This window comes from Planococcus citri, chromosome 4 (assembly GCF_950023065.1).
Source record: "Planococcus citri chromosome 4, ihPlaCitr1.1, whole genome shotgun sequence".
NCBI classification, from domain to species: domain Eukaryota; kingdom Metazoa; phylum Arthropoda; class Insecta; order Hemiptera; family Pseudococcidae; genus Planococcus; species Planococcus citri.
The window spans coordinates 819509-828794 of NC_088680.1; the positions used below are offsets into that span (position 1 = coordinate 819509).

General features: G+C 37.2%; 1 protein-coding gene and 2 long non-coding RNA genes across 7 annotated transcripts; 2 read left to right on the forward strand and 1 right to left on the reverse strand.

Moving 5' to 3' along the window:
- Nucleotides 1-2869, forward strand: LOC135844342 (uncharacterized). The gene is made up of 4 exons (XR_010558499.1): nucleotides 1-242; nucleotides 330-407; nucleotides 1945-2204; nucleotides 2812-2869. It is a non-coding gene; the product is annotated as an uncharacterized LOC135844342 (long non-coding RNA).
- A 13-nt stretch (nucleotides 2870-2882) lies between these two features.
- Nucleotides 2883-3994, forward strand: LOC135844341 (uncharacterized). Of its 2 annotated transcripts, none has more exons than XR_010558498.1 (4): nucleotides 2883-2958; nucleotides 3049-3185; nucleotides 3254-3450; nucleotides 3529-3994. It is a non-coding gene; the product is annotated as an uncharacterized LOC135844341 (long non-coding RNA). The 2 variants fall into 2 exon arrangements; XR_010558497.1 differs by having other exon boundaries at nucleotides 2884-2958; nucleotides 3544-3994.
- A 613-nt stretch (nucleotides 3995-4607) lies between these two features.
- On the reverse strand, nucleotides 4608-8330 carry LOC135844727 (uncharacterized). Of its 4 annotated transcripts, XM_065363051.1 has the most exons (6): nucleotides 7885-8330; nucleotides 7318-7553; nucleotides 7165-7239; nucleotides 6384-6829; nucleotides 6063-6302; nucleotides 4608-5954 (listed from the first exon to the last, which is right to left on the reverse strand). In XM_065363051.1, the coding sequence occupies exons 4-6, from the start codon at nucleotides 6823-6825 to the stop codon at nucleotides 4813-4815; spliced, it is 1824 nt and encodes a 607-aa protein (XP_065219123.1). In that variant the 5' UTR covers nucleotides 6826-6829; nucleotides 7165-7239; nucleotides 7318-7553; nucleotides 7885-8330; the 3' UTR covers nucleotides 4608-4812. The 4 variants fall into 4 exon arrangements, with proteins under 4 accessions (XP_065219123.1, XP_065219122.1, XP_065219124.1 ...); XM_065363050.1 differs by lacking the exon at nucleotides 7885-8330 and having other exon boundaries at nucleotides 7318-7863; XM_065363052.1 differs by lacking the exon at nucleotides 7885-8330 and having other exon boundaries at nucleotides 7165-7863.
- Nucleotides 8331-9286: the final 956 nt, after the last annotated feature.

Sequence of the window (9286 nt, forward strand, 5' to 3'; positions counted from 1 at the left end):
TAAAGATAGAAGAAAGATACATGGAAAATTAAACTCAAGAGTAAAAAATACAAAGTAGAAAAATGCATAAAAAGTTACAAAATACAGTAAGTGAAAAATGCATAAGTAGTTAAAGTAGAGAATAAAAAATAACAACAATATTTACAGTATGAAAAAATGAAAAAAGAATATCAGGTATTTTCGTAAATAAAAATTGAAACTTGAAAATACAATAGAAAAATATGAACTGGAAATATTCAAATGTATGTAAAAATTCATTTCCATGTATGAGAATAAAATTGTAAAAACTCATTATTAATGATAACATTTTTTTTTTTTTTTTTATTTAGGAGTACCAATGGGAAGAATACATACCGCATTGAAATCGTGCAGAGTCAACTTACGTGAATGCAGAATCAGTGAAGAAGGTAGGTCTAAATTGTTTACCGTGTAATAATCTAGCTTCTTGGTATGCCGACTGAAAGCCACTATGATATGTGGTAGGCTATCATAAATTGAATTCTGATGATGAATTAATCGAACTAATATAATATTTTCGGCTTGTTTTCCCTGGTACTCGTGTATGGTGTTTACAGGAAATCCTCTGCTGGCTAGTATTTGCTTTTCGTTTTGCGTAAATACTAGGTAATGAGAATCAATAGATTGAGGCAAATTATTGACGTTTTTCAACGTATGCAGGTTCATTTCGTTGTATACTTGTGAAGTAGACAGCATTCCATGTTGATAAAATTCTGATAATAATGCTGTGGTGGTAAGAGTGCATCGAAATGAAATGTTCAAAAATTCTATTTCCGCAATTAAATACTCAGGAATGCAGGAAAAATGGATTGATGGTATAGGCGAGCGATTGATGTACTGTATTTGATGTCTGTCTCCGACTAAAATTACTTCTGAAGCTCGAGCTTTCTCTACTGCAAATATAATTTGGCCAAAGTGAATTAAGAAAGCTTCATCAATAAATATTCGAGAGTAGCGAGATGTATTTTGGCTCATCAAATAAGAATCAATAGTTCGGTAGTTTCGTCGTAGAGTAATTTCATTGATTGAAAATACATTTTTCTCATTAAAACGCCTGCGAAAATTCTCTGCACTGTCTTTCGTTGGGAATAAAACCAAATCACCATTATTTTGAATATTGTTCAAAATGTATGTAGTTTTACCGCAACCTGGAACGCCTTGAACTAATTTGAAGCGAGGAATTAAAAGATGTTGAAGATTGATATTTTTGCACGCAAAGAATAAATCATAATCGCTAAGGATTCGTGTATCTTGCGTAACTACCAACTTGTTAGAATTAATTTCGAACGAATTAGAATTAATATCTGAAAATTTGATTAAATTAATTCCATCACAGGCGTATTTGTAATTACTATGTCGAGGTGTTTGAGTAAATTTTTTAGAATTAATATCGTAGATTCCCAAGTCAAATTTAGGTAGAGTTAATTTTTCTGAGTTTTCGCATCTATAATGAATAATGCTGGCATTCCACAGTGCTGAAATAGAATTTTGGTACCAAATGTTGATTTGTTCATTTGCGGCATAGAATAAATATGAATAAGTATTCTCTTGTAAATCAGCCATTTCTTCAAAATTAATAGAAATAATAGAATGAATAGAAATAATAAATCAGGTTTGAACTAAAAGGTTGTACTCGTTGTAAATGAACAAATGACTAGAAAATGGAAACAATACACATATTCTTCGAATAAATAAAAATTGAATCTCGTCGCTGGGAAAAATAAAAAGAAAAAGTTGAATAAATTGAAAAAATAAGACTAGCTGCTGATTGGCTTGAAAATTGAACTATTTTTATGACGTAACACAACCAGCGTTATCAATCACCGAACTGTATTTATCTATTTTAGAAAAAATGATAATTGCGAAAATATCGATAGAATTAATAATACATGGTATTTAATACAAATCATTAACGTCGTTTTTCAGTTCTTCTAAAGCTCGGAGAGTTCGGTCGCTTGAGATATGGTTTTCGTAGTCGCTTATCAGCTAGATATGGAATCAATCCCAGCAAGATTTCGAGATGGAAACTCTGCGGTAGTACTGGAAGATCGTTCTCGGTTGGACCCTGTTTATCGATTATTGTCTCAATTTCATGAAGGTAGATGATTCGTCGTGTATTACTGAATAATACAGCCTTGTATCGGAGCCAAGCGCGAAAATCTTTGCAAAGCTGATCATTTTCCTTAGTAAGTATAGGTGGTAAAAGTATGATTTTTGATACGTGCGTATTCTTAATAAAACATATCAGCTGCTTCGCATCTTCAATAATATCATCCAGCTTACGTTTGTCGGCAATGTCGCGATGTCCAATTGATAGTATGATATACTTCGGCAGCACAACGACAAATTTGCGCAAGTTCGACTGTAAATCTGTAATTGAGATGGAACGATTGATGAATAAATTGTTAGGCAGCTGATTGATAAGGTCAATGTTTCCTGCTACAGCATCGTCGACTATGCCATTAATAATTCCATCGCCAATTAACCAATGACTTTGTAGAAAATAAACAGGTTCGGGTCGTTGATCTGAACGCTTGAGTTTTCCAGCCACTAAATAGAAGTAAAATTGTGGCTCCTGACAGTAATTTGCCATATCGCGCGGAATTTGTCTATCTAAATAGAAAGGCAGTTCCGCTACTAAAGAGTGAAATGTGGCTGTTGTCACGATACCATTTTGAGGAATGCGCAGCTTCGAAAATACACCATATGTTGGTTTATGATAATATGTAATAGGCTGGTTCGGTCTTATATCAATTCTGTTGATTTTTAATCGTGCATTCTCTCTGTTTACAGGTATAATTGGAGCTGGAACAGGCGCTGCTTCGTGTACGTGAGCTGGAGCTGATGGTTGGAGTACTGGATGAAAAATTTCTTCGAAATTTATATCTGATGTAGTCGAAGATGCCGAAGAAATCGAATATTGATCGCATCGACGAGCAGGTACGTAGCCGGATGTTGAAGGCTGAAGGTCGGAATTTTCGGCTACAAAGCTTTCCAATGCTGCACGCAATTTTTCAACTGTAATCGTAGGTTTAGCAGACGTACCGGAATCAGATGGCAGCGGCGAATCGATTTTGGCTGGAACAGCAGCTTTTTCATCATCAGAGCTCGATTCAGACAGATTTATCTCAGGAATGGCAATCGCTGGCATCGACGCTGGAGCGGAGGTTTGTAACGTTTTGATCAGCTTATCTTTCTCTCGAATTTCTTCGGTTAATGCTGCATTTTGTCGTAGGAGCTGTTGAAGTTCAGAAGCAAGCTGGGAATTACGTTCGTGCTGATTATTCATCGCGATATTCATCTCAGTGAGCTGAGCTCTGGTAGCGTTATTGATGATAAGGCGAATGCTTTCGGCGATTGGTGATTTTTGAACGACGATTTCACGTAGCGCTTTGATATCAATATTCGCGACGCACTTTTTGAACGGACAAGGTATTTTTCGCTCTTTAAGAGTTTTCGTTTTAATCATAAAGCACTTCAAGTGCACCAAATGGTTACACTCCTTACCAGTGATTAATACCGCAGGTCCAGTGGCACCGGACGGAGGAACAGCGAGCGAACCGTCACAGAAAGGGCAGACAGCTATGGAGAGCTCACAAGTATGATCGATTTCCGCGTTAGCCATAACATCGACGAACTAATTAGAATCAATAGAAAAAATCACCGGAGTCTCGAACAAATAAACGGCTTGAGTAACGAACGAACTGAACGAAGACATACGATCCTTACGAAGAATAAATTACTTATGAAGACAGAATCAGTACTTGCGTAAATTCTTGGTGCAGAAAATGGCCTAAAAGGCTGACTGTGGAAGGGATTATCTCGCAAATATCTTGTTAAATGTTGGGTAAAGGGAGTAGAAAGCTATCTGCGATAGCTGTAGATTATCGCTAGATGTCTGGCAAATTCTATATTTAATCCCTTATCTGTTGTAGACAGCATTGTTAGAATAATTGCATTTTAGAAGATATATTTGTTGATAATTTCTGTCTGTATGTTAATTTTATCCTTGAATAAATAGAATCAATAGAATCAATAATAATAAATAATAGCTGAAACTTCTTTGAAGAGATGAAATCAGGGAACTATGTGTACAAAATGGCTAAATAGAACAAATGGCAATCATTTCCAGTATTATTATTCAAACGACGTATCGTAACATCACCATTCTCTCGAACATATTAAATGATAATTATTTATAGGTTAAAAACTCAAGTAGAATCTTCTCTTTCGAAATGATGCGATATAATGAATTACTCTTAGAGATGTGCATTTCTAGTTGATTTTGCATTGTAAGTAATTGAATTAATTGAAGCTGTAATTGAAAAAATGAAACAATAATATTCATGCCATCCTTTTTTTTTTATTTTTATCTTCGGCACAACAAAAGGAACATAACTCACAGCTATTCAAATCGCAATAATAATAGAATCAATATAACATAGAACAAGTAGAAATAATATTTGAATAGGTAATTCAAAACTCAAAAATCAACGAACTTAGAATTGATAGAACTAATATAAACTGGTAATTTCGTAAATACCTGTTAGTAAGAAAAATGCGACTAAAAAATCCAAATCAATAGAAATAATACACGAAGACATGTAAAAAAGAATAAAGATGATATCGAAAATAACAGGCTTTGACAAGGAGGTAACATCGAATACTCAGCCGAATCGCCATGTCTTCATTTCAAACTTAGAAATAGAAAAAATAGAAAAAATAACAAAATTCACAAATTCAAACAACGAAAAAACAGAAAACGAAAGATTTACGCAAATGACGGGTATAGAATTAATCGAAATAACGCAACATATGAGCCAAACGGTAAATAATATCAAAGTGCACGAACGGATGCGCATATATGATGCCTGCGAGGTCAGCATGGTAAGGCTGGACGCGATCTACTGTTTCTTCCAAAAATTGTAAATAGGTGACCCGAGACCGATCTAATTGAGGTAGAATTCCTCGCTGCCAATCGCGGTACGATCTTCTTATTTCCGCATCTGGTCGTCGATCAGCGATGATTATCGGGAGGATAAGAATTCGCTCCACGCGTTGGTCTAACAAAAATTGAATCAACGCTGACGTGTTTATTCTGGCCGTGTGCTCGGACTCAAGCGTTAGGTCGTGTCCTCCCATGGCCACTACGCAGAACCGTGGGATGTTGCGGGCGTGTTGTTGAATGTTGTGTCGCAGACGTTTGGCCGAAAGAAAACTTCCCGCGAAGCGGCTACGATCCCAGCGACTCTTTAACGTTGGATCTCGTCTCAGCGGTTCTCTCGCAACACCGTGAGCAAGACCGTCGCCAATCACCCACCATCCGTTCAGGAAAATATGGGTGGTTGGACGGCGGTCGTCCGGTGACCAGCTCGTATAAACTGAAGAATACATCTGCTGGCTATGCAGAGTATACTCGTGACGAAGCTCGCGCTGAATCTGCGGGTTGAAAGTATAGCCAGACTGGTTCAAAATAGCCATAATATTTCCACGTCGATGAGGAAATACAGCGCTCTGGACGCCACCATCGTAGACGCGTATTTCGCGCCTCGTTCTAAAGTCTTCGTACGGGGCGTCTTCATCATCTAACAGCGGTTGGCCACGAGGTTGATGGTCATTGCGCTGTTCGGTTGCATTCCGCATAACGTGATTTACCAAGACGTTATTGGAGTTGTAAAATGAAGAGAAAACGTTACGTGTACTAGGCCGGAAAGGCTCACGAAATCGCGACGGTCCGGCAACGTTTCCTACTTCTCCCAGTTCTGGCGCTACTAAAACTGGTCCAGAATTCGATGGGTGAGGCTCCTCGAGGTTTATATCGTCGAGATTAGGAGCGGATGGAGCTGGAGCATTGACCGCAGTTGGAACCGACTCTGGAATTACACCATCTTGAGCATCTCGCTCTTGGTCCATACGGCGTTGCATCTCACGTTCTTCTGGAGAATAAATAGAATTAAATAGAAACAATTGGTCAAAATCACGATTAGGTAAAGTGATTTTAGAGTTTGAGATGCGTAAATTTGCAATAGAATTAATAGAATTACCGTTCGGTTGAACAAATCCTTCCGCAAATGCTCGATCGATTGGTTCATTAAGGTCGTTGCGCTCATCGACGTCTTGGCAATCGGTGGTTGCGTTATCGTTATTTGCGTAATTCTCTGGAGCTTGATCATCCTGATTTTCATTTCCAGCAGCTCGATTATCGTGATTTACCATTTGCTGCTGTGCATCACCGATGTCGTCGTCGTCATCATTATCTCGATGGTTGAGATCATCTTCGAAATCTGGGATAATAAAACGAGTATCGATGATGAAATTACTCCATCTTGGAATATATCGATGTGGGCTGTAATCAATATAATTACCTTGGTAATCCTGCGCTGGTCGCCTAAGTCGAGTAATTTCACGTTCTAAATCTGCGATTCTTCCGGTCATAATTTCATTCTGCGCTACCGCATCACGAAGCGAATCATTTAATGCATTGATGCGCTCACGCTGGAAATCAATCGTGTCGCTGAGATTTGCGATTCTTTGCCGGTGTCCAGAGTTGGTGCAAATATTGTCAGGCGTCTCGTATCGGAAAATAACACTGTGATAGTGTTGTCGAATCAAAACCGCGCCGCAACTTCGATGTTGACATTTTGCGGGGAGATAGCGGTAATTACCGGCGGGCGTACGCTGCTCAGTTAAGCTTTTAACGCATTCGCGATGATAAGTATGTGGACAGGTTTCATTTCGTACAGTTTCTTGTCCTGCCACGAACTCCTCCCCGCAGTACTGGCATACCGGAACACGATACCTTTCCATTGGCCTAGAGGACAGAAAAGAATCAGTGTCAGATGAGTTATCGCTGGAATCTTCGATACTTATAGATTGGATAAAATCCGTTGGAAAATCTAATCGAGAAAAGTTAGGTTCGTAGACACGTATATCATCCATATAGAAAGTATTACACAGCGAATCAAAAGTATTTTCCCATAGTCCTTCTCTAAATCTGGCTCGATCAAATTCGCGCTGTCTTAAGAAAGATGAAGTTTCTGGCTTCTTGAATGAGTATTGATTGCCATTCCATGTGATAAATTTATGAATATTCATATCGATAATAGAATTAATAGAAGTAATAGAATAAATGGAAATAATCAGTACCTTTTTCACGAAAATCGTAGCGAACAAACGAACAAATCTCAGCAAAACAACCAATGATATAGCAGAACGAATAAACTGGAGAAATAGCAGTGCGTAAGTACAAGTTTCACGAGCGAAATAGAAATAATATGAATAAATAGCTGGTCAATTTACCTTTCCGCAGATTTCGGTTCAATAATCGTCGAACAAATTAATATCTTCGTCAATTGAAACAATTAATCACAGCAAATAGGTTCGATGCTAAATGAACAAAATAGAATGAATAGAATTAATCGTTCGTCTGGAATTTTGATTGAAATAGAATTAATGTATCGTACCAGTAACAAAACGAAGCTGGATCATATCGTGAATAAATTCTTGAACAATTCGGTTCACCAATCAACGAAAATCTGCGATGAAACACTCAGATTAATAAATTGACGATTAAAACAGCAATGTACTTAGGCTAGCTATTTAAAACACACGTACAGAACCGAAGTAAATGTTGAATTTTGATTTACTCTTTCCCAAATTTGAAAGATTATTTCAAATAGAACAAATAGAAAAAATAGCACGTGAAAATTTCGTAATTATCTTCAATTTGAATTAATTCTTAAAACAATGGCTGTCTAGGTAGCCTAAAGCACGTGGTGAGATGGTAGGTACGAAGGTACGTGTGTTTTACAGCAGAATCGGTAAATTGTGCAAATTATAAATGGTGAAATCAATACTTGTACTTACAATTCAATAGAATAAATTATTCTCCAGGTATTGCGACGTATTTTTCGCGTTGAACACACGAGATGGCGAACAAATGGCTGGAATTTTTCAAACTAGTTTAAATAATCGAACAAATATGAAAAAATAGAGTAAACGAACCAAGAAAATACAGCACTGCGTAAATCTTACCGATTATAGAAATAATAAGAACGAAATTAAACTTTGAAAGAATAGAAAAAATTTCACCACGTTAGAGATGCACGCACTAAACACAAAGAGAAGCAAAAGTCAAATGATGAAATGGTTGGTTCGATGCGTATGCTTTGGCTGTCGTTGCTATTTCGAGGAATCAAGATAAGGATCATTTGTACTCGAAGCCTGATTTCTTATCGCAACTCCCTTCCCTCTGTACCTATAATATCGGTTTGCGACAGTCTATTTTCATATACTAAGCAAAAGTTTGCTTGTCGATGATGGTTAGGCGTAGCTCGGTTCGTGGATAAAAATAGAAGAAATATTTACAAGGTCGTATTTTTGATGATTTTATTTGATAGATTAAAATAGAAATAATACACGATTAATGAGATGAAAATAAAATTACATTTCTTCGCCTGGAGAAAATACGCGATATGTACATGATGAATAAATTGAACAAATATCAATCAACTGGAAATTGCGCAAATATCGGTCGAATTCATAGTTGGTTAGCTTCTTCTAAAGATTGAGTGAATTTCACGATGCGGTACGCAAGTTCAGCGTATATTAGCGGGTTTGAGTAATAATTTCCAGCTCCATCTTTGTAGAAAGGATCAGCTCTATCTGAAATTTCTTCTAGGCTGGTTGCATATTTTAAAATCTGTGGGTCCATATTGATTAAATCGGTACGAAGCCACTTTCGAAATTTCCCACGTAGCGAATGATCTGGCAGCATATTTGAATTAATATTTGGTAAAATTAAGATGTCTTCGACGCCTTGATCCAATAGAAAAGCAATCAGCTCCTTTGTGTTATAGCAACATTTATTGAACGTTTCTTTCAGTATATCATGGCAGCCTATAGATAGGATGATTCTTTTTGGAACTTGGATTTTATGATGCTTGATATTATGCATCAAACGCTTCGCTGAAATATTCGTACCGGACACCTTTGAATTATCCCACATCTTTATAACTCTTTTTTCTTCTTTGACAGCATATCTTGCAATTGCATGCGCGATGCCGTCGCCAATCAGCCACCAGCCGTTAATGAAACAATGCATAATGTGCATACCGTCGTACCTGCTTAATGAAATGTAGCGGCTTATGTAGAAATGCTGCTGAGCGTACGTGTAGTGGTCTTGATAATCTGGCGACATAATTGGACCGTAATCGCAATTTTCATTAACCAATTTGTCTTCTAAATTATCCCATGTAATTGGGAGAAA

Excerpts from the sequence above, each read along its gene's own strand:
- LOC135844727 (XM_065363049.1), bottom strand. The coding sequence starts at position 7,113 with ATGAATATTCATAAATTTATCACATGGAATGGCAATCAATACTCATTC. Across the intron at positions 6,303-6,383 it reads ACCAGCGCAGGATTACCAAG|ATTTCGAAGATGATCTCAAC; the intron begins GTAATTATATTG and ends TTATTATCCCAG. Across the intron at positions 5,955-6,062 it reads AGGATTTGTTCAACCGAACG|AAGAACGTGAGATGCAACGC; the intron begins GTAATTCTATTA and ends TTTATTCTCCAG.